Source organism: Giraffa tippelskirchi, chromosome 5 (assembly GCF_054371585.1).
Source record: "Giraffa tippelskirchi isolate mGirTip1 chromosome 5, T2T-mGirTip1v1.2.pri, whole genome shotgun sequence".
In the NCBI taxonomy this organism is placed as follows: domain Eukaryota; kingdom Metazoa; phylum Chordata; class Mammalia; order Artiodactyla; family Giraffidae; genus Giraffa; species Giraffa tippelskirchi.
In genome coordinates this window covers 450902-478408 of record NC_137279.1, presented here as the reverse complement: position 1 = coordinate 478408, position 27507 = coordinate 450902, and the positions used below count along the sequence as shown (strand labels likewise).

Genomic DNA, 27507 nt, shown 5'->3' with positions numbered 1-27507 from the left:
ACCCCAGGACCAAGTCACGTACTCCCCACCAAGACAAGGTTGACCAGCTGGCCACTAACACCACATCTGCAGCAACCTGCCCTGTCTGTCAATGGCACAGTGGCTGCTGATTGGTCTGCTTGCGGGGAGGCCTGCCTCCCTTCTGGTTATGTCCCTGTGGTGCTCACTTTCCTGGCTTCTTGTCTCTGGAAGGGTCTTTAGTTTCACAACAATCCCCTACATTCACCCACCAGAGGCCAACACTTACATATCCCCGTTTCTAAAAAGCCATCCTATGTGGAATCTGCCCAGAACAGATAGAAAATGAGTCAGGAGCAGAATCTGCAAGGAAGCTGCAAGCAGCGCTGTTCAGATGTCTTCCAAGCACACCCTAAGTGGAAGTCCCACCACGGTGGTGGGAGGCCCCTTCCACCCAAGAGCACTCAGCATTTAAGTTGAGGCTGCCCTGCGCGAGGGCTCAATCCCAGACAATGGTCAAGCTGAGGGCCACCAGGTCTTCCTGTCAGACACCATTTGCTGGAATTCAATTAAACATGGGCCTTTTCCAATCACCCAGTTATGGGCTGAAATGTAACATGGTGCAATCGCTCCTGCCTTCTCTGTTTATGAAACACGCCGTGTAGTCCCTCATCAACGTGTCCTCGAGCCTGACTGCAGCACTCACAGCACCGCGGCTCCCAAAGAGACAGTCTCCTCCCTCCAAACAGCCACCTCTCAAATCCAGGAGGGCCTTTCCTCTGGAAAGACAGTCCTGGGCAGGCAACCAGAGAGCTTTCTTTGCTTGAGGGCAATGGGTCTCTAACCTGTTCTCAGACCCCAGGTCTGGGGTACTAGGCAAGGTAATTTTAACTCGAGCCTGCCCCTCACCCGACCCCAACAACCCGTGCATTCTTTCCTAATGTAAAGATTTCCAATAACAGCATAAAATGAGCAGTTAATAATAGGTCTCAACATGTAAATTACAGTGGTTTCCAAAAGTAAAAGCTTCATGGGGGAAAAATCTGCAAGTTACCACTGTGAGGCAGACACGAGGGACGTTTCCTCACACCAGGGAAATCTGGGCGTCTGTGAGGCAGACACGAGGGAAGCTTCCTCACACCAGGGAAATCTGGGCGTCTGTGAGGCAGACACGAGGGACGTTTCCTCACACCAGGGAAATCTGGGCGTCTGTGAGGCAGACACGAGGGAAGCTTCCTCACACCAGGGAAATCTGGGCGTCTGTGAGGCAGACACGAGGGACGTTTCCTCACACCAGGGAAATCTGGGCGTCTGTGAGGCAGACACGAGGGACGTTTCCTCACACCAGGGAAATCTGGGCGTCTGTGAGGCAGACACGAGGGACGTTTCCTCACACCAGGGAAATCTGGGCGTCTGTGAGGCAGACACGAGGGACGTTTCCTCACACCAGGGAAATCTGGGCGTCTGTGAGGCAGACACGAGGGACGTTTCCTCACACCAGGGAAATCTGGGCGTCTGTGAGGCAGACACGAGGGACGTTTCCTCACACCAGGGAAATCTGGGCGTCTGTGAGGCAGACACGAGGGACGTTTCCTCACACCAGGGAAATCTGGGCGTCTGTGAGGCAGACACGAGGGACGTTTCCTCACACCAGGGAAATCTGGGCGTCTGTGAGGCAGACACGAGGGACGTTTCCTCACACCAGGGAAATCTGGGCGTCTGTGAGGCAGACACGAGGGACGTTTCCTCACACCAGGGAAATCTGGGCGTCTGTGAGGCAGACACGAGGGACGTTTCCTCACACCAGGGAAATCTGGGCGTCTGTGAGGCAGACACGAGGGACGTTTCCTCACACCAGGGAAATCTGGGCGTCTGCACACAACTGGCAGGCAAGGACTACAAACACTGTCCTTGGAAATGATTTTCTTGTGTAAAGCAAACCCTAACTTTTCCCTGCCTCGCCATTCTGTCTCCTTCTCCTCAACCAACCTTACAATGAAGCACCCAAGGCCTGTTCCTCAGTTTTTCCTTACATTTCTAGAGAGCAAGAAGGGAGAAAGGCAATACTATAATCTGCTACCTTTCTCGCACTTTGTCTAAGGTGATGCCTGGGACCCCCTGTTGTCTGCTTGCCAACCAGCCTATTAATGCTTGTGTCCTTGAAAACCAGCACTTATTCAGGATTTAAAAGAAGTGCTCCTGAGAGGCCCTCCAGATTCGTGCATTCTGACTGCATCTCATGCCCTCACTAAGATTCTCCACTCTAAATCTTCCCAGGGAAGACTGGGCAGGTTTGTCCAAAGGAATCCGAGCATCCAGAAACCCCACTGACTAGAAAGCTCACTTGTCTCTTTAATCGAGGTCTTAAGGCTGAGCTGTTGCCCCCACCACGAGGGGTCAGTGATCTGGCCGTGGCGGGCACTGTGGTTTTTATAGATGTCTCGCCTTTATCTCCAAATTGAGTGCCTTCTTATCAAGAGCCGTTTAGTTCACGGACTGCTTACTCTCAGTGAAGCATCTTTGTGGAGGTTCTGAAGATTTTCACTTCAGAGAGCAGGACAGCTGAATACCATTGTGTGCGTGGGTCAAAGGTCAGTCTCAGAGGAAAACCCAGCTAATGCATGTGAAAGACTCAAGTTTTTAGGGAGAGTTTTCCATGCATGTGAAAGTAAGCCCATCTCTCACCTATGACAAAGCCCTGAACAAAAAGAACGAAAAGAAAAGGAATCTTAATTCTTAATCAGTAGGAGATGAAAAAAAGATCTTAGTTCAGGGAAACAAACCACAGGCAGGTGTTCAGACAAGGTAAAGAGACATTCATTCCCTGCCCCAGGCATGACAGGCTGCCCACTTAAGGATGAAGGATGAATGGAGGGAAAAATAACAGGGAACTGAGAAGATTTAAACTTCTCAAACCCTCACGTGCAAATGCCAGAGGGAGCAAGCACAGAGTTCTGAAGGGCAGGTGTTCCACACAGTTCTTACAGAGTCAGGTATTGAAGTATCCGCAGTATTTTGCAAATGTATGTACCCAGCCACTTTGGGAACTGGTTATAGCGTTCAGCACCTTTGAGGCTGACTGCCATCATTCTGGAACAGATTATCAACCCAGCACTCTCCACTCAGACATTCCATTCCCTCTGAACCATCTCCCGTGTGCCTCTCCACTGCAGTGGCCCTAGTTCTCCTTCAAAGAAGGGAAACTAGGAGGGGGAGTTTCACCCTGGGTTCCAGAACAAGTCAGTGGCACAGCCAACACTGGATTTTGGGGTGCTTCATCTCTTCATTTCCGCATCAAAAATGTTCTCCAACACTGGCTGAGTACAGAAGGTACAATTACCCTTTCTTCCATCACACCTCCTGCCACCTCATCTCCCCCAGGTCAAGAGGGGAACAGTTTTGTTCTCTAAAGATACATATCTTAGGAAAAAATAACAGTCTCGAGAACACAGGAAATGACTGGCTATGAAATGACTTTGAGTATTAACATGCTTTTCTTGGGCAACTTGGAGTTGGAATCTCTGTTTTGAGGCTTTCTGACCAGTCTGGGGCCTTCTGCATAATCCTTAAAGAAGTTGAAAGAAGGAAGACTGAAATTAAAAGAGAAGTTAAAATCAAACCAGCTTGTATTTCTGGAGAAGGAGCCTTCAGGCAACAGACAGAACGAAAAGATCCTGTTATTCCTCCTCTTCTGCTCCGACCGTGGGACAGATCCAGAGTCACCGCACGACCGGCCAGCAGCCCCTACATGCTGTCCCCAAGGCCTGGGCGGCAGAACTTGGTCAATGCCCTGAGGGTCCCTGCTGAGGGAGCCGAACTCCCCTCCCTTCTCATGCACCCCCATGCCTGCACATCCTCTGGGGCCACAGCTGTGCCCAGGCTTTCCATGCAGAGACTGCCAGACACAAGCACTTGGAAGATAATGCAAACATGAGGTGCCTTGTGGAGGATGAAGGGGATTTCCATAAAGCACAGGAGACTGGTCTCATTATGCATCCCCTCCCTCACAGTCCATTTATAGGAGCTGGCCTGTTAACAGTGGACCAAGGAAAATGGAGGGAAATTCATCAATTAACGTACAGCTCACTGTACTTTGAAGGTAATTCTAAAACACATTCGAGCACTAAGCAGAGGGGTCTTTGTGGGCTTTCCTCATTCAGAGGAGCCCTCTTTGCAGGCAGAGGTTATTTACAAGTCCTCCCCAACAGCAGCTCAAGGCTGGCCCGAAAGGCAAAGTTGCTAAGCACGAAGCCCATGTGCGAGGGAACCCCTCTCCCAGGCCTGCTGTGGGAGCTGAGTTCTGGAAGAACAATGTCCCAGGGACCAACTCTCAGCAGCAGCAGGCATGGACATCGAGCTGGGAACCCAGAGCCTGGAAACGGCAGGATGTTTGTGAAAAAGTGGAAGCGAAGGAGAGGAGCTCAAACGGGAGAAACAGTATGAACTATGGGCACGGAGCACACACCGAACAGTCAACAGGAAGAAAGGGCCAAATGTCCAGAGGGTGACAGCGTGCCACGAGCTCACCACGCCCACTGCCCTCCTGACGTGCTGCTTCTCAATGGCCGCGAGTCTCTTCTCTTTCTGTCCGCTTGCTTCTCACTGCAGATACTGGCATCCCAGTGTCAGAAGCCAGCGTCCCACTCTATTACAAGTGAATCGTACTGCCACGGGCACTGAAATAAGCTGTCTGTTGTTCTGTCTGCAGTGATCACAACAACGCCTGGCATACAGGAGGCAGTTTCAGCAGGCACTGGAGGAGAACTGACTTGCTTTATTTCTTGTAGCCGTTTGACCCTAAAAAGCTAGCGTGATGGCGCACCGGGCACCGGTACATTCGCTAATCTCACATTCGCAGTCCATCCCTCCCTAACCACCCTCCGGAACTATAGTCAATATCCTGTGATAAACCACAATGGAAAAGAGTGTCGAAAATAATGCATACATGTATAACTGAGTAACTTTGCTGTGCAGCAGAAATTAACACAACACTGCCAATCAACTATATTTCAATAAAGTAAAATTTAAAAAATATGATTTATCCACATGTGACCTGTTACATAAACTGTCTTGATGGGACCCTGCTGGCTATATGTTGTCATCGTCAACACACACACATCAGTTTTGAGTACGAGTCCCTGTCCGCAGGAACCTGTGGCTGGACAAAGCCAGCATCATGCAGTGAATGACTGTTGGGGGAAAAGTAGAAATAGGTTGGAGAGCAGCTTCCCTGGAGGCTAAACCGATAGACCAGCAGCTCTTGTTCACAGAAAGTGACTGTTCCCCGAGGAAGCCCCGGCGTCCTTAAGCCTTCAGAAAGCACCAAGCTCCTTAACCAGACATCCTGCCCAGGGTGCGACGGGCAGAGGGACCAGCCAGAGCTGTGTCCGAACTTCTGCTTCACCAACTGACGACCTGGGATAGGCACGTCTGTCCACCACCCTCACCCCAAACTCACCCCCAGCTCCCCAGTGGTCACGTCACCACCAGCCTTTCGAGGTCATCATGCAGAGTAAACACGGAAAACGTGCAGCCCCCAGCTCGGTGCGGGGCGGGGGAGTCAGACACAGGGCTTCCCTCCCATCTCCTCTTTTGAATGACCCACCTGCTACTCAAACAGCCCCAGCAGCAACGCATCTAGGAGGAAAGTCTGCCCAGGAGGAACTGGCACTTGCTGCAGCCTCCGCGCGCACGGCCGCAGCGAGCATCCCCGACTGCGCTGACAGGACCGGCCCGGCTGCCGAGCGCACACACACGCCCGCACACACGCGCCCACACACACGCACTCGCGGCGGGTCTGGGGAGGCGAGACGATGTTCTTTCTTCTCAGTGTTTTCCTGTAGTGGTGGGCCCGTCTTCACGGAGCACAGGCTTCCTAGGCCCAGGAATGTCCAGGAACTGAGTATTTCTAGGAAGTTCCTGAGCCATCCCCGGAAAGTTAGGTCAGGAGTGAGTCCTCACAAGTTCTGCATCCTCCACGGGGGCAGCATCGCCTGACTCTGCTTTGAGGGCGACGGTGAGGGACTCTGTTACTCTGGCCATGGACGTGGTGTGAGGTGACACTGGACCCGGTCCAGAGGAAACAGCCGGTTGTGCTCCCAGATCAGAGGCTTTCAGGCAGGGCTCCTGGTGCGGCTGGACATGCAAGGATGTACAGAGCTGTCTGTCTCACGCTAGGAGCCTGTGTGCCGGGGGACGTCCCGGGGAGTGTGGCTCTGGGCAGAGAAGCCTGTGGGTGGCACGTAGCCTCCCACCAAGGAAAATCTCCTCCCTCTCCCTCAGAGGAGTTCACGTTCCTTGGAAAACTCTTACTTTATCTTCAAGGCTCAAGGAAAATGCCACCTTTGCCATGAAGTCCTCCTGCCTGTCTGCTTCCAGGTACCACAAGTATGTCCACTTCCTCCTGCACGGTAGCCTCTCACGTGTCTCGAAACCCTAAATGCCATGTATATGTGTCAGCCGACATTTTAAACATTAGCTTGTTTGACTGTTGGGCCTTTGCCGCTGTGCTGGGCTTTCTCTGGTTGCTGCAAGTGGGGGCTCCTCTGCTGTGGCGAGTGGGCTACTCTCATCTCAGAGCACAGGCCCTAGAGCCCTGGCTCAGGGGTCGCTGCAGGGCACGTGGGATTGTCCCGACCCAGGGATCTAACCCATGCCCCTGGACTGCAAGGCTGCCTCTTAACCGCTGGGCCATCAGGGAAGTCCTGTCTGCTGACTGTTGTTTGTCTGTTTGCACTGCAAGACTCCAAGCTCGCTGAGGGCAGGGACTGCACACCACTGTGTCCCCCATTCCCAGCACTGCGCCCGCATCAGGGGTGCTCTCAACACGGCTGAACAGATGGAGAGGTGCCAGCTCCTTAGGGGTCTGCATTCCTTTAGCAACCAGCATGCTGTGGGTCCAAAGTATCACACGGTAGAGGCTGAATGAATAGGAGCTGGTATTTTTAAAGGTTGTGTTTTTTCAGGTGGTCGATGTAATTTGCCATCAAAAACAGGATGCATAATATACTACCATAGTTAGCATAGAATTTGGGCTAAATAGAAGCCTGAAGATGGACCATTAAGAATTTACGTAAAGATCTAAGGCTACTGTAAGCTGAGAGCTGTTTAGTCCTTCACACTGAGGGGCACGTTCATCAGGGCCCTAGCAGGATGGCAGGGAAGGTTGCCGAGGGAGCGGGCGGCCTGGAGGATCGAGGAGGGACCTCGGCTATGTGACATCACTGGTGAAGCCTCCGTGTTGAAAGCACTCTGCTCTTTGCCTGTAATCCGTTGTTTTTAGTTTGTATTGGAGTATAACTGATGTACAATGTTGCGTTCCTTTCAAGGGTACGGTGAAGCGCATCGGTTACACACGTACATACTTTTTTGGGAAGCTCTTCCCAGAAAGCACTGCGTCCTTCACATCCTCTCAGCGTCATCCCCACACCCTGGGAGCTCGAGCACACGGAGGCAGGTGGCCGAGCAGCTAAGGCCCGAGTTGGGCTGGACGCCGAGTCCAGGCTCTTCCCTCACGCCCGTGAGCAGCTGGCCAGTCCTCAACCTCGTGAGGCCACGACTGTCCTCAGCTTTTGCAGTGTCGGCGTGGCAGGTCCCCCAGGCCTGGGTTAAGTGTCCGTGAGAACGCCTCCCTGGAGCAGGCTCAGAGGTTGGCTGCGGAGTCACGCAGGGCCCCCCAGGGCGCTCTGTTACCTTCACTGAGCCCCCCGTGCTCCATTTCTCCATCTGTGAAATGGGCAGCTCCAGGGCCTGCTGTGGGGACCACACAAGCAGGTGCTGACAGAGCCCTGGGCACAGGCGCTGTCGTGGAGTGTCCTGTGACTGTGGCAGAGGCGGCCGGCTCGGCTGGGGGCGCGGGCACCTGCCCCACTCAGCTCGGCCGTCCTCACGGGTGCGTCCTGCCCTGCTCTCTCTGCTGCCTCCAAGCAGGGGGCAGGGCTCCGCAGGGCGAGGGGCCGCCGGCACGCGTGGCCTGCCCATGGCGTGCACGCGCAGCCCTGGAAGCCCTCTAACCGGACGCAGCTGCTGGTCCTGCCATCCCCTCACAGGTGCTGTCCCCATACTGGGCCCACACCTGCGGCCCCGGGGTCTCTGTGAGCCGGCCCTATTCCCGAGGGACCCCAGGCTCCAGCTCAGGGTCCCTCCCAGGAGGGCGTCCAGGAGAGCTGTGTGGGACAACCAGCTGCACTCAAGGTGTCCAGCTTGGGAGACATTGAAGGTCAGGGTTTGCCGGGGCAGGAGAGGGCGTCTCCAGGAGCGACCCTAACACTGGAGACAAGCGAGGATGGGGCTGACGGAGAAGCCTCCCCCAGGACGCAGCCACCTCGGGCACCTGGGGAGGGAAGGCCCAGGGCTGGTCATGGGGTGCTAGGGGGCCACTCCTCCCCAGCTGTCTCTTTCAGGGCTCCCTGAGCCTGCAGGCAAAGTGTCTCTTCAATGCCTGTTGTTCCCAACCAAACACCATTACAAGTCAGGTTCTGAGCCAAGGCCTGGGCCAAGCCTCCCTCAGCGGATGAGAGCCAGGGCAGTTAAAGTTTATGTCTGAACTCCGGCAATTCTTGGACTGACCTCCAGTTTACGACATCCCGTCTCTCCTTCCCTACTAGCTACAACCCCCTGGGAAGTCTCAGGCTTGGGTGAGAAGGAAACCACAGGCCGGCCCAGGCCTAGCCCAGCAGGCAGCAGGCGGGCAGAGGTGTAACTCGACCTGCAGACAGGGCCCGCCCCACCTGCCACACCTGCCCAGGAGTTGTTCCGGTAAGAAGCCAGGTGAGCACGGCAGCTGCAGCTGCGGCTCCAGCACTGAGCTCCCGACTCCTGAGGCAGAACCTGGGTCTCCTGGGGTGGGGGTGGGGTGGGGCCGAAGGGGTGGGGGGACTCCAAGTCTAGGCACCATGGGGTCACCTATGAGGTCACCTGTGCGAGCAAAGGCCGGCCGGGGATGGAAAGAGAGACACGTTCAGGGAAAGGATGCCGGGGCCAGCTAACAGAGTTCCACTTTCTCCACCATGGGGAGGGCAATGGGGAACCTAAGGGTAGAACCAGGGCAATTATAACTTCCTCAGATACAGGCGTGTGGACCTGAAGTGGGTAAAAGCTGCAAGGCAGTGGCAGAGGCTGGGGCGGTTAGGAAGGGACCCTCCCTCTGCCTTCTTCAGGGTCAGAGATTCAGGACTCAGCCAAGGACCTCGGCAGAAGTAGAAATCCCCACGGGCCCCTGAATAGACCTCTGTTCTCTGGAGTTTTCTCTGTTCCTAAATTGGCTGCTGTTATGACACCCTGCCCCCACCGATCAGCTAAGCAAAGTGACCCCACAGGTCCCCAGGTGGAGGGGGAAGGACAGGCTTCCGAAGGGCTCCGGGCGCTGGAGATGCCCCGCCCGGGCCTTGCCACCGGTCTGCTCCACCCGGAGCCCGCGTGGTCAGATCGGCCTGGAGGTCCAGGCAGGGACCCGCGGGGAAGGAGGGGCAGTCTCCGAGGGCAATCTGGGCCGAGGGCGGGGCTGGGGGCGGAGTAGTCCCAGCAAGGGGCGTCGGCCTCCCATTCAACTCTCTAATCTCCAACTTCCTTCAGCTCCGAAGGCGGAGGAGGGGAAGGTGTCCGCGGGCTGGGAAGCTCCCAGAAAAAGCAGGCAGCATCAGCACGCTTCCTCAGGCGGCAGGACCCCTTAACCCTCTCAGAAGCGTGGTTTCCAAGTGGGCTGGGGTCCCGGGGCTGCCGCCCTCACCTTCCAGGGCCGAGCGGCACCCCGGAGCGCATCTTCCGGTCGTTCGCCTCTCACCTCTCGCGGAGGGGTCCAGCCGGCTTGCGGGGTCACGCGTGCAACCCCGCCCCCACCTCGGGTCTCAGCCTGCACCTCCACCACCTCCCCTCAGCCCAAGGGACCCCCAGAGCTTCCGGGGCCAGGATCGAAGCCCCCTCCTCCCACTGCCCAGGTCCCAGCGCACTGCAGGAGCCCCGCAAGTCCGGTCCAGTCGTGGTACGGTCCCACTCCGACCGGTCCCAGGGACGCACTGCCGGCCTCCCTCTCCTCCCGAGACCCCTCCGCACGCGCACCTCCAACCCCGGGGCCAACAGGCCAAACGCTCGGGAGCCAGGGGCCCAGGTGGCGCTGCCGTCCTTCCGATCGGAGCCGCGAGGGGGGTCAGGACTCCTTCCCGGAGAACCCCAGCCCACTCCCGCGGGGCCGCGTCGCGAGCCTGGGCGCTTACCTGCGGGGGAACCTGGTCCTGCCTGCCCGGGGCGGCGGCAGCTGCAGCATCCTCCCGGCGCGGCGGCCCGCGGCCGGCACCCAGCGGGGACAGCGCGTCGCCCGGCGGGCCGCCGAGGTCTGAGCGCGGCCACGCGGACTGCTGGGGACCCGGCCCGGCCCGCGCCCTCCTCCCCCGCCCGCCCGCCCGCCTCGCGGCTCCGGCGGCACTTAAAGCGACAGAGCCCCATTTCCCGTCGCCGCCTCGGGTCCCGAGCCCCGGCTGCGGGCGGGCCCTTTAACGCCCGGAGCAGGTAGACAAAGAGCCGCAGCGGCGCGGCCGTTCGGGGGCCCCGGGTCCGAGAGCTGCTTGGTGGCTGGGGTCGCGGCGGCCACTGGGCCGGCTGCGGTCACACCTCCCAGGCCCCCCCACGCCGGCTGCGGTCACACCTCCCAGGCCCCCCCCACGCCGGCTGCGGTCACACCTCCTAGCCCCCCCACGCCGGCTGCAGTCACACCTCCTAGCCCCCCCACACCGGCTGCGGTCACAACCCTCCAGCCCCTCCATGCCGACTGCAGGTCACTCACCTCCCAGGCCCCACCACGCCAGCTGCGGTCACACCTCCTAGCCCCCCCACGCCGGCTGCGGTCACACCTCCCAGGCCCCCCCAACGCCGGCTGCGGTCACACCTCCCAGGTCCCCCATGCCGACTGGGGTCACACCTCCCAGGCCCCCCCCACGCTGGCTGCGGTCACACACCTCCCAGGTCCCCCCATGCCAGCTGCGGTCACACCTCCTAGCCCCCCCACATCGGCTGCGGGTCACACCTCCCAGTCCCCCAATGCCAGCTGCGGTCACACCCCCCAGCCCCCCCACGCCGGCTGGGGGTCACACCTCCCAGGTCCCCCACGCCGGCTGGGGGTCACACTTCCCAGCCCCTACACTGGCTGTGGTCACACCTCCCAGCGCCCCCCCCCCACGCCAGCTGCAGTCACACCTCCCAGCCCCCTGCCACGCTGGCTGCGGTCACACCTCCCCGTCCCCCCCATGCCAGCTGCGGGTCACACCTCCCAGCCCTCCCACGCTGGCTGGGGGTCACATCTCCCAGCGGCCCCCCACACACACACTGGCTGCAGTCACATCTCCCAGCCCCCCCACGCCGGCTGCGGTCACACCTCCCAGTGACCCCCCCACACCGGCTGTGGTCACACCTCCCAGCGCGCCCCCCACACTGGCTGCGGGTCACAAGCCCTCCATCCCAGCCAGGACAGTGGCAGCGGGTAGATCCCGGCTCTTCCTGGTACTGTCTGGCAGACTGGTGCGCTGGCAGGCACCGGGTCAGAGCCTGGACCCTCCCTAGATAGCTTTCTCCAAATCCCCTTCCTGACTCTTTCCAAGCTTTTAAATCAGTTCCAGTAAGAGTACAGCGCCTAAAACAAGGTCTGCATATACTGCAGTGAAAAAGAGGAAACAGTTTTCTTTTTTCTCCAGGCCTGTTCTGAGTCCCTCTTTTACTTTAACTGTTCTTGACCTGTAGTTGGTGATGGAGACTAAGCTGACATGTAAATTCTATCTTGTGCCTTTGTTGTGTTCAGTCGTTCAGCTGTGTCCAGCTCTTTGTGACCCCATGGACTGCACCACACTAGGCCTCCCTGTCCTTCACCATCTCCCGGAGTTTGCTCAAACTCATGTCCATTGAGTTGATGATGCCATCCAACCATCTCTCCTTCTATCGTCCCCTTCTCCTCCTGTCCTCAGTATTTCCCAGCATCAGTCTTTTCCAATGAAAAGACTTGGCTCTTTGCATCAGGTGGCCAAAGGATTTGAGCTTCAGCTTCAGCATCAGTCCTTCCAGTGAATACTCAGGCTTGATTTCCTTTAAGATTGAGTGGGTTAATCTCTTTGCAGTCCAAGACACTCTAAAGAGTCTTCTCCAACACCACAGTTTTAAGACATCAATTCTTTGGCACTCAGCCTTTTTTATTGTCCAGCTCTCACATCCATATATGACTACTGGAAAAAACATCAGTTCAGTCGCTCAGTCATCTCCACTCTTTGCGACCCCATGGGCTGCAGCAGGCCAGGCCCTCCCTGTCCATCACCAACTCCCGGAGCTTGCTCAAACTTATGTCCATCAGATTGGTGATGCCATTGAACCATCTCATCCTCTGTCCTCCCCTTCTCCTGCTGCCTTTAATCCTTCCCAGGTTCAGGGTCTTTTCCAATGAGTCAGTTCCTTGCATCAGGTGGCCAAAGTATTGGAGTTTCAGCCTCAGCATCAGTCCTTCCAATGAATATTCAGGACTGATTTCCTTTAGGATGGACTGGTTGGATCTTCTTGCAGTCCAAGGGACTCTCAAGAGTCGTCTCCAACACCACAGTTCAAAAGCATCAATTCTTTGGCGCTCAGCTTTCTTTATAGTCCAACTCTCACATCCATACATGGCCACTGGAAAAACCATAGCTTTGACTAGACGGACCTTTGTCAACAAAGTTTCTTTCAAGGAGCAAGCACCTTTTAATCTCACAGCTGTAGTCACTATCTGCAGTAATTCTGGAGCCCCCCAAAAATAAAGTCTCTCAGTTTCCATTGTTTCCCTATCTATTTGCCATGAAGTGATGGGACCTGATGCCATGATCTTCGTTTTTTGAATGTTGAGTTTCAAACCAGTTTTTTCACTCTCCTCTTTCACTTTCATCAAGAGGCTCTTTAGAACAGCATTGAAATATGTATATCATCATATGTGAAATAGATTGCCAGTCCAGGTTCGATGCACGAGACAGGGTGCTCAGGGCTGGTGCACTGGGACGACCCTGAGGGATGGGATGGGGAGGGAGGTGGGAGGGGGGGTTCAGGATGGGGAACACATGTACACCCATGGCTGATTCATGTCAATGTATGGCAAAAACCACTACAATATTGTAAAGTAATTAGCCTCCAGTTAAAATAAATAAGTTAATTTAAAAAATAAACTAAAATTTAAAAAAAGAGGCTCTTCAGTTCTTTTTTGCTTTCTGCCATAAGAGTGGTGTCATCTGCATATCTGAGGTTATTGATATTTCTCCCGGCAATCCTGATTCCAGCCTGTGCTTCATCCAGCCCGGCCTTTTGCATGATGTACTCTGCGTATAAGTTAAATAAGCGGGGAGACAACATACAGCCTTGACGTACTCCTTTCCCTATTTGAAACCAGTCCGTTGTTCCACATCCAATTCTAACTGTTGCTTCTTGATCAGCATACAGATTTCTCAGGAGGCAGGTCAGGTGGTCTGGTACTCCCATCTCTCAGAATTTTCCACAGTTTGTTGTGATCCACACAGTCAAAGTCTTTGGTGTAGTCAATGAAGCAGAAGTAGATGTTCTTCTGGAATTTTCTTGCTTTTTCGATGATCCAACAGATATTGGCAATTTGATCTCTGGTTCCTCTGCCTTTTCTAAATCCAGCTTGAACATCTGGAAGTTCACGGTTTATGTACTGTTGAAGCCTGGTTTGGAGAATTTTGAGCATTACTTTGCTAGTGTGTGAGATGAGTGCAACTGTGCGGTAGTTTGAGCATTCTTTGGCATTGCCTTTCTTTGGGATTGGAATGAAAACTGACCTTTTCCAGTCCTGTGGCCACTGCTGAGTTTTCCAAATTTGCTGGCATATTGAGTGCAGCACTTTAACAGGAGAACATTTGTAGGCAAAGTAACATCTCTGCTTTTTAATACACTGTCTAGGTTTCTTATTGCCTAGACAGCATACCTATCGCCCTCACTCTCTGCCTGAGCTCCATTCTGCACCTGTTATATTTAACTCTCTGCTAATCACACCCTGTGTTTACAGCATTGTCTTTGCAGACCACCCCTTGTAGGTCTTCCTTTTTTTTTTGCTTTACAGAAACGAGGCCACAGTAAAATTCACCAAAGACAATGGACCCAACTACTGGGCTACCTGACGCTGGCCTAGGAGTATTTTTGAAACAAGGCAAGAGGAAGAATACAAGATCCTTACACCTTTGTTGCTAATCACCCACCCCCGACTGCGAGCCCTCATGTGGGTAATCTCCCAGATTCCTCATGGAGGGGGGCACCTTTCTTGAAGCAGGAGCCTGCTGTGTCTCAGCTGAGGATGAAAGCCACCTTTCTATTTTCTCCAAACTCTGTCTCTGTATTTTTTTATTCAGCTTTGGTGGGCAGAGAAAGCCAACATTTTTGGCAGCATCACAGAGGATGCTGAGGGGGTGAAGGGCAGCCCGAGTGCCAGTGCCAGAGGCCGCTCAGGAGAGTGCGGGTGGGTGACCACGAAGGTGGGCCTCACTTCCTCCAGCACGGGGTTGGGGGGCAGGGAGGCATGGTATTGGGGTCGACTTGGGGAGAAAGAACAGCTCACACCGTGCAGGGGTCTGCACCTTCATCCGGGGGGCATTTTCAGTTGACAGATCAGGAAGAAAAGGATCCCAAGATGTGAAGATTTTTGTGCAGGGTAAGAAAAAAAGTGGGGTCCAGTAGCAGGGAATTCCTGGTAACTTAACCCCGGTGGTGAGGAAGGAGGGGCTGTACCCCCAACCCGCGCTTCTGGTTCATCCTGCTTCTGAGAGGCGCTGAGTGTGGAAGGTAAGGTCGGTCCCAACCCCAAAGTGACCTGAGCAAACAGGGAAGCCCGTGTCTTAGAAATGGACAGGTTATATCCTCAGTTTCGTAAATCAACAGAAACAGCACCAGCAATGATGCTTTTTCAAAGCCCCAAGGGACTGAGTTAAGATGACAGAGGACCAGAGCAGCTGTATCTCTGGGTCTGAGCCGCTCAGGTGACAGCCGTGCAGAGACCCAGGCCAGTGCTCCTGGAGGCCCCTCACTGCCTGGCCTGTGGCTTTACGGTGTTAGGGCTTCCCTGGTGGCTCAGATGGTAAAGACTGCCTGCAATGCAGGAGACAGGGTTAGATTCCTGAGTTGGGAAGATCCCCTGGAGGAGGGCATGGCAACCCACTCCAGTATTCTCGCCTGGAGAATCCCATGGACAGAGGAGTGTGATGGGCTACAGTCCATGGAGTCGCAAAGAGTCGGACATGACTGAGCGAGTGAGCACATACACAAAGCCAAAGGGCCCTTCCCCACTTCCCGCCCTCAGGGAGGTGCGGACGGGCTGTGAGGCCTGAGGACCGCCGTCTGGCTCCGGTCCTGAGTGCCCAGACCTCTCACCTGGGGCTGTAGCTCTACTGTTCAAGAGGTGGAAACCTCGCCGAGGGGACTCTGTCCTGGGTCCCTGAACAGTCTGTGTTGGGAGGGCACTGTTTCTGAGGGTGCAGACACTGGTCAAGTTTTCCAAATATGCTTTGTGTCCAAAGGGGAGTAAGGGGCTGCAGGGACCCCAGCATGCGGGGGGTGGATTTTCCCTCTCTTTACTCTCTCTGGGCGGTCTGGGTGGTGAGATTTAGGAAAGGGCCAGCAGGTCCCAGGCTGAGTGGCTTTGGGGGGAATCAGAACAAGGCGGGCTCTGCAGCAGCATCACCCACCTCACTCGGGAGACGGTGTCCCCGGCACCCCATCTCCCCCCCCACCCTAAATGGAGGGTGAAGGGGATGGATCTTCCGTGCTGGGCCGGCCTGGGTCATCTGGGAGCAGCTTAGGGGGGCGCACCCGGAGGGCCAGCATGGAACGCCACCAGCAGGGGATGTTCCCTCCAGGCCTAGCTCCATAAGGGTCCTCCCCGTGGCTTCCTGGCCGAGCCTGGAGGGAGGGAGAGGAAGCTGAGGGGTAAGGCACAGGGGTTACCTGGAGGGCGGGAAGGTTCCATGAGGGAACTGAGCGGTCACCCCCCCACCCAGTGACGCCCCCCACCTCGCACCTCAGCTGCCCCCCTTACTCTGGCCCTCCCCAGCCCCTGCATTTCACCCCCACAGCCATGGGGCACTGACCAGAAACAGAGCAAGTCAGCTGGCCGCTTAGGGAGGGGTCGCAGCTCTCTGAGCCCCCTTCCCCAGGAGGACTGTGGGCTACAGCCGGGTCTGCAGCCTCCGGGGTCTAACGGCCTGAGGCGGAGCTGGTGTGACAGTGACAGAAATAAAGTGCACAGTAAAGCGAACGTGGCTGACTCATCCTGAAGCCACCCCCACCTGCCCGCCCGTCTGTGGACAAATCTGTCTGCCACAGAACTGGTCCCTGTGCCAGAGAGGCTGGGGCCCGCCGGGCTGGGGAACCTGTAACCCCCTCCTCCTTGGGCCTGGTTCCTGCCGGAACCCAACAGAACAGAACCCTCTCTCCTCTTCAAGGAGGAAGGTGGGCTGCACGAGGGGCCACCCTCCTCCCCCTTGACGCCCTCCCGCGGCAGAGGCAGGTGAGGGCTGGTCCCGGTAGGCTCGTCTGCTCTTTTCCACCAGCCGGCCACTGGGTCTTTGGGCACTTTGGGTGACTGGACACAAGAACTGTCTGGGGTCTTTCGTGAAGACAGGAGTCATGGTCTCCTTGTCGGCACCCCGACCTCGCCCACTGTGGGGGACGGTGGCACAACTGCCTTGAGCACAGTGAGGGCCCACAGGTGCGACTGAGCCCTGCTTTCCGGGGCCCAGGCTGGGGCGGGGCGGAGGCGAGACGCCTGCTGGCAGGGAGGTGCTTTTCCAGAGAAAAAACCCAGCCGCAGAGGAAAGGACCCAACTACCTCCTCCTCACAGAGCTCCCCGTGCCGGGCTCCTGGATCCTCGGTGGGCTTTCTGTCTCAAGTCAAGGAGGCCTGGGTTCTCAGGGCCATGCATGACCCTGGCGAGCTCTCTGCCCGGCACCCAGCGGGCTCCCACTCCCTCCAGGCCCCTGGGGGGACGTTCTCTGCCCTCCCCCCCATCCGGGGGCAGCTTCTCTGCCCGCCCTTGTCCTCGTGGGGAGGGCTGGGGGTCTCAAGAAGGGCAAGCGAGCTGCTCAGGGCCCTCCCACAGAGCAGGCCGCCGGGCTGGGAGGGAAGGGTGGACGGCGGGAGGGCGTGACGGGCCTGGAGCTGGCCGGGCCAAGACGTCCCCCCAGCGGCGAGCGAGCCAGCTGGAGGCGAGGGTCCGCTCCCAGCTGTGTGCTGCTCCCCAAATATTTACACAACCTCTGAGGAGGCCGGCCATCCCGCCACCCCACAGCTGGGAAAGGCGGCGTCCTGCCAGAGCACACACGGTGGGTGACTGTTTCACGTTCTCCCGAACGTCAGCGTCTGTCTCTGTGGCTCCAAGAGCACAGGATGGACGGGGCGGTGGGGACGGAGCTGGCAGGAGCTGCCCCCGTGAGGGTCTGCGGACCCTCAGCTGCCCGGGCAGATGCGATGCAAGTGTGAGTGCATGCACGTGAGTATGTGTGAGTGTGTGTGTATGCGTGCATGTGACAGTGTGTGTGTGCGCACATGAGTGTGTGCACAGATGTGTGCATACGTGCACGTGACAGTGTATGTGTGTGTATGTATGAGTGTGTGTGTGCACACGTGAGTGTGTGTGAGTGTGTGTACTAGTGTGAGATCCCTGAGGACAGAGCACTGGTTTCAGGATGACTGAAGCTCCCGCTGCCCCAGGTTCCCCGTTACTGAGCTGCATCTCCAATCTCACCCAGGCCGAGAAGGTGCTGGAAATGCCTGTCTCCTTTCACTTCCCAGCCCTGCTCACCACCTCTGCCTCCTCCCCCAACCCAGCTCCAGCCAAGGGACCCCCACAGCTTCCGCCCCCGCCCCCTTACAGACCCTCTGCAACACAAGACAGATTGCATGGCTCCTCCGCCGGGAGCCTGCCTGTGGCTGCCCCCCACCTGCACACTGGCCCCTGGCTCCCCCGACCTCATTTCTGACCACAATCTGTCCTGTTTAATCTGCTTCAGCCACGCTGACCTCCCTGCAGTCCCTGAACATGTGCTCGCTCTTGCCCCAGGGCCTTTGCACATGCTCTTCTGGGCAGCATTTATGGACAGTTTTCCCTGACATGCTCTCCAGCAGCCCACGCTCACCACTCTGCCCTCACCCTGCTTCACCTTCCCCTACGGTGCGCAGTACCGCCTGACCTACCAGGTTCACCTGTTGGCTTGTTTGCCATCTCTCTTTTGTGCACGAATTTAAGAGTGATGACTTTTCCCTGCTGCATCCCCCAAGTGCCTCACTGACCATGTGAATGAGCAGCTTGAGGAGGGCCTGTCGGATGGTGAAGCTAAGTCATCATCCAGGGTCATGCAGGCAGTAGCAACAAACTGAGAAGAAATCAGGGTGGGAGGCCTCCGGAGGGCACCACCGACGTCACCAGCCTCCCAAGAACAGGAAAGGAACCACAGGGACCAGAGGAGACACGAGAGACAGGGCAGCTGCGGCCGCCCAGACCGCGGGGCTGACTGCTCGGAGCTGGGACGGGCGGGACCTCACACGGGAACCTCTGAGCAAGGCTGAGCACAGGCTCGGGGCGGCCGTGGGGGCTTGTGGCTCAGAGGGGCAGCGACGGGCGGCTGGCCCTCCTCTTCTAACGACACTTGGCAGAAAGCCCGTGTCCTGGAAGCCTCTGCTGCTGCAAGTCCCACACCCGGGTCTGTCCGCATGGCTGCAGCCGCGGAGACAGGGTTGCTCCCGAATGGCCATTGGTCATCGGACCCAAAAGGGCTCAACCAGAAGCCAGATGAAGAGGAGGCTGAGAGATGGAAAGCGTGGCCAGTGAGAAAAGGGGCCAAGAAACAGGCTTGATGGGGCCGGGGGAGCGGTCAGGAGAGGAGGGCGGCAGCTCCAGCGGGGCCGAGCCCCCGTCTCTGGCTGGAGAGGCCGCACCGGAAGGCAGCACAGGGCGCAAGGCAGACCCTCTTCATGCAAGCCGGCCGAGGTGGGCAGGGTAGCAGGCTGTGAGACCCTAGTCCCTCCCACTCTCTGGACTGGACAGGCCCCTGCACCTCTCAGAGGCTCCCTGGCCTGTTTGGGTGCCGTCCCCTTCCCCGGCCAGCGGAGCCTGTGTGCACACAGCCTCTTTGTGTCCGGCCCCGCACACCGCGTCTGGATGGCTCTCACCCCCCGTGTCCGGTTGCGCGTCACGCAGGCACCAGCCCTGGCATCGGCCTGTCCACCCGTCTCTCCGAGTCCTGTCCTGTGTGTTCACTGGTGCCAGTCCGTCTCTGCACAGCCACCTGCCTGCAGTCTCTGGACATGGCTCGTTCTGCCTGTCTTTCAAACCCAGGCCTTCATGCATCTGCCTGCCCTGGTCCGTCATCCCCGACATGCAGCCTAGAGCCTCTGGGGGCAGCCCATTCACTGCTTGCCGGGTGAGTGCCCAGCCTGGCCGGCTGGCCCTCCTTCAGCCACCATGAATGGTTCCTTGCTGCCTGGCCAGAGACATCTGATAGCCTGGAGACCAGAGGGGCCTGTCTCGAGCATCCTGGGACAGCTCCGCCTCTAAGCCCCAGTCAGCAGCACTGGACGCACAGGGCGGGTGCTTCTCCTGCCCTGAGCTCCCTGCTGCGGCTGCTCTATGGTTTGCAAAGTGTGACCCCATCCTTGTAGACGAAGCAGTCGCTCAGGGTCATTAAGGAAGCCTCCCACAGTGACCCCTTGGCCAGCCAATGGCACACCTGCTGGTGCTCGGGGAGCTCTGACTGCAGTGGCAGGAAGGCCTGTGGTCGCTGCTCCCAAGCTTAGGGTTCCAGCGCGGCACACGGAGGGGAGAGGTCGCCAGGGGCAGAGGGAGGCGATGGGTGAGCCAGAACTGGCAGGGGACCGTGGAGTGGGGAGGGGAGTGTGTGGGTCGGAGGCCTGGTTCTGCTCTGGTACCCCCACTTTCAAGCTGGGAGCTCCTGGTGAGCCGGCGAGGTCAAGTCCCAGTTTCCTCTCTTTTGACCTGGGAACTTAGTTAGCGTTAGTCCCTCCATCGTGTCTGACTCTGTGTGACCCCAGGGACTGTAGCCCACCAGGCTCTCTGTCCATGGGATTCTCCAGGCAAGAATGCTGGAGTGGGTTGCCATTCTCTTCCCCAGGGGATCTTCCCAGCCCAGAGATCGAACCCAGGCCTCCTGCAGGTGGATTTTCTTTCCGTCTGAGCCAGCAGGGAAGCCTAAAATTAGGGAAAAGAATACCTAATTCACAGAGTCATTAAGATTAAATAAGATAGTGTTTTGTAAACTGCACATGCTATGCAATTGTTAGAGAATTACAAAAGAGCACAAATTACTTCAGTAAAACTTATACACACAAGTTCCAGGAAGATCCAGAGTTGAACAGTATCATGGTGCAACGGGGTGAATTTAGGGGGCTTCAGATGAGAGGTGTGCCCAGAAAAGACAGCGGTCAGGCACCACCCCTCAGGAAGGAGAGTTCCCTCTGCAGACGGCCCTCAGACCTTCATGGCCTCTGTTTTCCAGCAGCTGCTAAGAGGAGGGAGGGAGGTACCGTTTGCTGAGCGCCTGCTGCTTACCAAGCACGTTATTAGAACATATTCCATAACATCCTCACTGCAATGCTATTCCTGTTTGACCATTCCCGCTAGAATGGACGGCAGCCTTCCCAAAGCCTCAGAGATGGGGTCTGAACCTCCTCCTAACTTGGGCTCCTTCTGTAATATCAGACGGCACGGACTGTCCAGGTACTCTGCGAGCCCAGTGAGCTCATCCCAGAGCCGAAGGCGTTGGGGGAAAGGAAGAGGCTGAGGATGAAAGAGGAGAGACAAGCGGATAGGCAGGCCGGCGGGGACGAGCCCACCCCCTCCACAGCTGCCCTAGCCCTTGTCCGTCTTGACTGTCAACAAGCTTGTATGTCCGCAAATTCAGGGGAAGCCCAGCGGCTCAACTGTAGGTCACAGGACACACCGAGGGGCCCTCCTCAGCCTGCATCCGTTGCCCTGGCAACCAGTGCACATCCAGCTGCCCCTCTGGAGCACCTGGCTCGCTCCAACCTTCCAGCGACCCTGTTGGGTCCGCATAGACCCGGTGACCCCAGTGAACCCCACACAGACTCAGCAGTGCTTTCACTGTTCTCTTTTAGGCATTATGGGTGTTTCAGAGGCCATCCCCTCTGTAAAGCCACCCCTCCTCCTAGCAGACTGAGGGTCTGACTGCACAGCCGCTTCCCTTCCCACCCTCCCTCCTCATCATTGGCGCCGCCTGTGCCACCCTCACACCCTCCCTGCAGTGACTGCTCCCGGGAACACAGAGCCCCTCTGCAGGCACCTGTGACGCTCAGCCTTTGTCAAGCAGCAGGAAACACCGGAATGTGATGCCTCCAGCCAATATCCATGCCTCCTGGACCTCTGGGTGGGCACGTACTCCCCCAGGACCCCCAAGTCTAGCTACCACAGCAGCGACCCCCACAGGATGAGTCCAGCACTGGGTTCCTTTTTTCCCCAACCCGCTTCCCCACCCCCACCAGGGCTTCCTGGAATCGTCTCCAAAATAAACTACTCGTGCGCAAACCTCGTCTCGAGTTCTGCTTCTGGGGACCCCATCCAGGACCCACTTCATGTACGAATACAAGGGAGGGACAGCTCTGTTGTGGCAGGAAAGGGACCATGGTCACTTGAGTAGTGCTGGGTGCAATCAGTTTGCTACACCGCACGGCCACATGCTGGACCTGTGGCCAGGGTTTCCAAGGCACACGTGGGTACTGCGTGAATAGGCAGGAGCGGGTCAGGACGCAGTCATCCTGCTTGCTAAACCACTCAAAGTTTGCCATGTTCCCTCTGAGGCTCAGAAACATCACGTTCAAGCGTGAAGGTCAGCACACACTTTCTAAAAACCGTCCTATATTTCAGAAGGTGGCTGTGACCGCTGATGGCCACCAGCTTGCTACTGTCAGTCACCAAATGGCTAACATCTGTCTAACACTCATTATGTATGAAGTAAGCGTACTCACTAATTCAGTCCTCCCACGAGCCCTACAGACCAGGCGTGACCACCGCTGCCTTTTCCAGCCGAGGGACTCAGACAGACAGAGAGCGGGCCTCCAACTCAAGGCAAGAGTCGGGCTCTGTCCAGCCCTGAGCCGGCTCCACACTGCTCGGCAACCCCGCCAGCCGCCGTGGGCCTGAGCTGGTCCGTGCTGGCAAGCCTGCTTACAAAGGCTGGCTTATTTAACTGCACACCACAGGACGAAAAACAAAGACGCTGTCAAAAAGCAAAACAAGGTTACCCCGAACAACAGTCAAAGCCCAAACTCGAACTCAGGTGGTAGGTTTAAGAAAGCTTACCCAGATACACTAACAGCCCCTCATTAAGACAGGAGCCATCTGTCAAATGAACAGAACAGTATGTTGGGACCAGAAAAAGTATATTTCAAACCAATACTTCTTGACACTGTTTGAAGCCTTCCTACTCTTTTCCACCTGACTCTCCCAAGACACAAATGATGACCTTCTTACACGTGAATGAACTGAGACCCAGAGGGGCTAGGGGCTTGCTTGGGGCCACACAGCGAGCTAGCGGGGGCTCAGGACGGGGTCCAGAGGCCCAGAGGCCCAGAGACCCCCTTCCCTGCACCCAGGGGCTGCCAGCCGAGGCCACATGCACAAGTCTGCAGGCGACGCAGTCCCACCGGGTGTCACCACGAAGAGATGCAGCCCCCGTCCACATCTCGTTTCTTCTCCCAGTGCCTCCCTTCCAGGTGTGATGCCCTGCAAGAGCAGAACCGGCTTCCCTCCTGAACCTGAATGCCAGGTCCTCCCCGGGACGGCTCCAGCCTCTGCCCAATCCTGGGTCCCACAGGCGCAGGCCGGGCTGGGGGCCCCGGTCCACGGGCCGCATGCCCGCCGGGAAACAGGAGGCAGGCAGAGTGGGAAGAGCCTGCTCCCCGCCAGTCACACGGCAGATCCACCTCCTTCCCAACAAAGCCCGTAGACTCGGTGCCTGCAGGACGTGGTCATCGGGCTGGGTGTCTTGAGATCTGGAGCCCAGCAAGTGACGCCCCTCCTAAGAGGCGGCCACTGAGACCCAGGCTGCTCAGCAAGGCGGGAGGGTTTCCTCAAGGCTCAAGCGCCTGGGTCTGGAAGCCAAGAGCCAGCCTGGAGGCAGCCAGGGCCCGCAGTTTATGTTATGTGACATTTTTCAACGTCAGGCACTTTAGTGCCAAGGACACGAGTGCTATCTGTCCCTAGGCCCCGAGCACCATTCAAGAGGACAAGCTGGGGGGGTGAGGAGGGACGTGAGAGGGGCAGCAGCCACCACCCGGGGCAGGGACCACCCGATCCCGGAGACACGCTGTCCCTGGCACACCGCAGGGCTCAGTCTAAGGCTCTGTGGCCTGTGGCCTGGGTCGCTGGACTGTGGTCTTGCAGGCCTGCCAGGACCACTCTACAGCACGCGAAGGGCTCCCTGAGAGGGTGTGAGAGTCAGCGCTGCTGGTGATCAGCTGGGTCTCCCGTCTGCCCCCCAACCAGTGTCCACAGACGGACATGGAGACAGCGAGAGGCACGTCCACGTCCAAGGAGGGAGGACACGCACGGCCTGTGCACACACACACGTGCATGCACACATGGCTCATATGCATGGACATATGCACGGACACACACAGGCAGACACGGCCCATACACACACATGAACACACACAAACGGACACACACATGCACACACAGCCCATACAGAACACGCACACACACACATGGCCCATACACAATACGCACACACACACATGCCCTCCACACAACATGCACACACACACACCCCATACACACACATGCACACACACACGGAAACACACATGCACACACAGACCATACACAACACGCACACACACACACACACACACGGCCCATACACGCCATGCACACACACACAAGGCTCATACACACACATGAACACACACATGGACACACACATGCACACACAGCCCATACACAACATGTGCACACACACACGGCCCATACACAACATGCACACACACATGCCCCCACACACACATGAACACACACACGGACACACACATGTACACACAGCCCATACACAACACGTGCACACACACACGGCCCACACACAACACGCACACACCCACACATGCCCCATACACACACATGAACACACACACGCACACACACATGCACACACACCCACACCCAGTACCTGGAGGCTACTTTCCCCTCTACAGGTGCTGCCTCTCCCCCTCCAGCACCAACCCTGGGGGCCAGGGATGGCTGTGGAGCTCATCTCCTTCCTTAGATGAAATCCTAGCCCTTCCTACTTTCAGAAAAACAAATTCCTCTTCTCAGGGGTAGAAACGTCCCGCACCTCCCCCAAGGACAGGGCCAAGCCAACACTACCCACGGCGCTGTGCTCTGGGCATCATCCCAGCAGGACCACGGCAGGCGTGTCAGTTCAGGCGCCTGGTGTTAAGGGGTCGTTGACGACCTGCTTGCACAGGAGGGTGATGAGAACAATAGGGAGCTGGAAATCTGGGTCATTTCAGGAAGTACTGAAATGAACGAGCTTGTCTTTGTCTGGAGAAGAGACTCTGAGCCGGCACTGAGAACATGACAGAATGTCTGGATGGAGGCTTCCAGTCTTTCTTTCTCAGATGACAGCATCCGAGTCACTAGGCAGAAGTGCAGCAACTGCAGGGGAATGCTGAGACCCTTTTTTGTCGTCTTCCTCTATTTGGAGGCGAATAACCCCCCGTCGGGCTTCCTAGTGGTAAAGAACCTGCCTGCCGACACACAAGATGCGAGTTCCATCCGTCAGTAGGGAAGATGCCCTGGAAGAGGTCACAGCAACCCACTCCAGGATTCTTGCCTGGAGAATCCCATGGAGAGAGGAGCCTGGTGGGCTACAGTCCAGGGGGTCGCAAAGAGTCAGACACGACTGAGTGACTGAGCACGCACAAGCCCCCCATCACTACGCCCACGCAATCAAGGCTGAGAGATGCTGTTGGGGTTACTGTGCAGAAGATTTCTTAACTTAAAGGGAAGACCCACGAGCCCCAAATCACCGAGAAGTGTCAGAAAAATTCAGCTTCCTGAGGTAACAGAGAATCTGCTATGGTAGGCAGGGCAGGAGATGTGGAGTCCGTATTTTTAAAAAGCCCCAGGGGTGATAAAACTCTTGGAGAGGAACATTGGGGAAAGGGTTCATGACAGTGAATTTGGCAATAATTTCTTGGCTACAACATCCACAATGCAGGCAACAAGAGAAACAGTACATAAACTGGACTTGATCAAACTGAAAACCTTCATGCATTAAAGAACACTATCAACCTCAAGCAGATATTTGTCCACCCTTGTCCGTAGCAAGCTATTTACAATAGCGAAAAGTGGAAGCAACCCAAATGCACATCGATGGGTAAATGGATAAGCTAAATGTGGTGCATATACACCGTGGAACACTATTCAGCCCTGAAAAGGAAGGAAATTCTGATGCCTGCTGTGGATGAACCTTGAGGACCTGATGCTGAGTGACAGAAGCCAATCAGAAAAAGACAAATTCTGTGTGATCCCACTTCTGTGAGGCTCCTAGAATAGTCAGGCTCACAGAGACAGAAAGTGGAGGGGCAGGGGCTAGGAAGGGCGAGGGAGTGAGTGTCTCATGTGTGCAGAGCTTCAGCTTGGGAAGATGAAAAAGTCCGGGGGATGAACATCGGTGATGCTGACACAGCAATCCAAATGTAATTAACGCCACTGGACTCTTACACGCGGTTAAGATATTGGCCATATATGAAGACACATTTTACCACCACTGTTTAAATACTTAACTTTATGTACATGATGGTTTTGGTAACTGCATTCCCTTTTCTCATCCTGGTTTGCTAAGCTTCAGTTTGAAGAATCTGCCTTCCCTGAGCTCAGCCAGACAGACAACCCAGCAAAGGGCTGGGCATTTGGATGGAGTAGGGTGGGGCTGACTCAGGGCTGAATGCGAACTTGGCAAGAGCTCCGGTGGACGGCCCTCCAGCAGGTGACCGAGGGCACAGGGAAAGCCTGGGGTCACTGCCGTCTGCAGGTCACCTGGACGGCTCGTGGCAGCTGTTGGCCGGCGGGAGGGGCGGCCTCGCCTGTCCCGCTGGCCCCGCGCTGGGGCTTCGGAGAGGCAAGAAGTGAGTGACCGCGGGCAGGGGCCCACGGGGAGATGAGGAGTCACCGCTGGGAGCAGAGAACAGCCCTGCCCGTTTTATGCGTAGGAAAAGCAGTTTCCTCAGGAGCGAGGCACTTGGTAAGTCACCATACCTGGCCGGGGACTGCACTGCGGGAGGGCCAGGGAGAGGCTGGCGAGCTGGCCCAGGGTTGCTGGAACCCAGGACACCCCGCTTCTACCTTTCGAGGAAAAAACACAACCCTTAACTGTGAAAACACGTAACCGAGGAGCGACCGCTTACATCAAGGTTACTGAGGAACATAAACGGACTCCCCTCAGCGCGGACGGCCTCAGCGCACCGACGGCCCGGTGTGTTCCCGGTGCGTTCCCGGTGCGGGTGGGGAAGTGAGCGCTGAACCCCTCACAACGGCCTTGAGTGCGGCTGCTGACTGCGGGCTGACTGCAACAGCCGAGTGAAGTCGTCCTGGCTCCAGCACTGCCGGGTGCAGCGAGCTCTGCCTGGCGGGTATCGCCCCGGACACTCTGCTTGCACCCCTGCGAACCACAGGCTTCCCTGGACTGTGGGGATGTGCGAGCCCAGGGAGGGACAGTCCTGTGCAGATTCCAGGCACACACACCGTCCAGGGAGCAGAGGACAAAGACAGGGCGCTCGAGAGTGGGTAAGGGCATCTTCCCGGCTCCCTGTCCCCCCATCTGTGTCCCCAGGAATGGCCGGCTGCTGCCACATCAGTCCTTGCTGCTGACCCTTGTGGGGCTCTGCTGGACCGCCCAGTCCCCAGGGGCGAGTCTGGGACCCGCAGAGGGCAGGAGTCCCCACCGACCTTTGGAGGGGGCGTTTTAACAATGATAGGAATAATAGTAACAATAATAGGAAAAATGGCAATAAATAGGAGCTGACATGTATTGAGCATTTACAAAGAGTCAGCAGCTATTTCAAACGCTTCCCGTGATGAATGAACTTAACCTTCATAATCACCCTAGCATGGGTTCTACTATTATCTGCACTGAGCAGAGAGACAAGCTGAAGCCTGGAAAGGTAAAGGGACTTGCCCAAGCTCACACAGCTGATCAGCTGCCGGAGGTGCCACCGCCAGCCTCAGATTGGGGGCTTTCCCAGGGCAGGGGCCTGGCCGGGGAGCATTCTGCATGGCCCCCGTGTGGGTGGGGGGTCGGCTCTCCCGCCTCTGGTGTGTGGGGGCCCTGCCTTCCCACACAGCAGGGCTCTCAGAGCCCTTAGCCCCAAGGCCTGTGCTTTTGACCTGTCCAGCTGGGTGCTGTCAGGGGGCAGGACCGGACACTCTCAGAGAAGGAGAAGGGCTTCCTGGGGCAGGGACCAGGCTCCCCGTGGTCCAGCACACTCTCCGTGCCCAGGAGGAGCTGGACAGCCGTCTC

The 27507-nt window shown here is 57.0% G+C and overlaps 1 protein-coding gene across 19 annotated transcripts in view; it reads right to left on the bottom strand.

Annotated features, from left to right (window-relative positions):
• NAV1 (neuron navigator 1) overlaps positions 1-27507 on the bottom strand; it is a 188637-nt gene that overhangs the window by 45375 nt on the left and 115755 nt on the right. The window contains exon 1 of one of the 19 annotated variants that reach the window (XM_081487274.1): positions 10170-10347. The exons of 17 other annotated variants lie outside the window; for them this stretch is intronic. In XM_081487274.1, the coding sequence (XP_081343400.1) occupies positions 10170-10219 (50 nt within the window). In that variant the 5' untranslated portion in view covers positions 10220-10347. Of the gene's footprint in view, positions 1-10169; positions 10348-27507 lie in introns of those variants that run through there. One more of the 19 variants, XM_081487273.1, reaches the window with a different exon arrangement.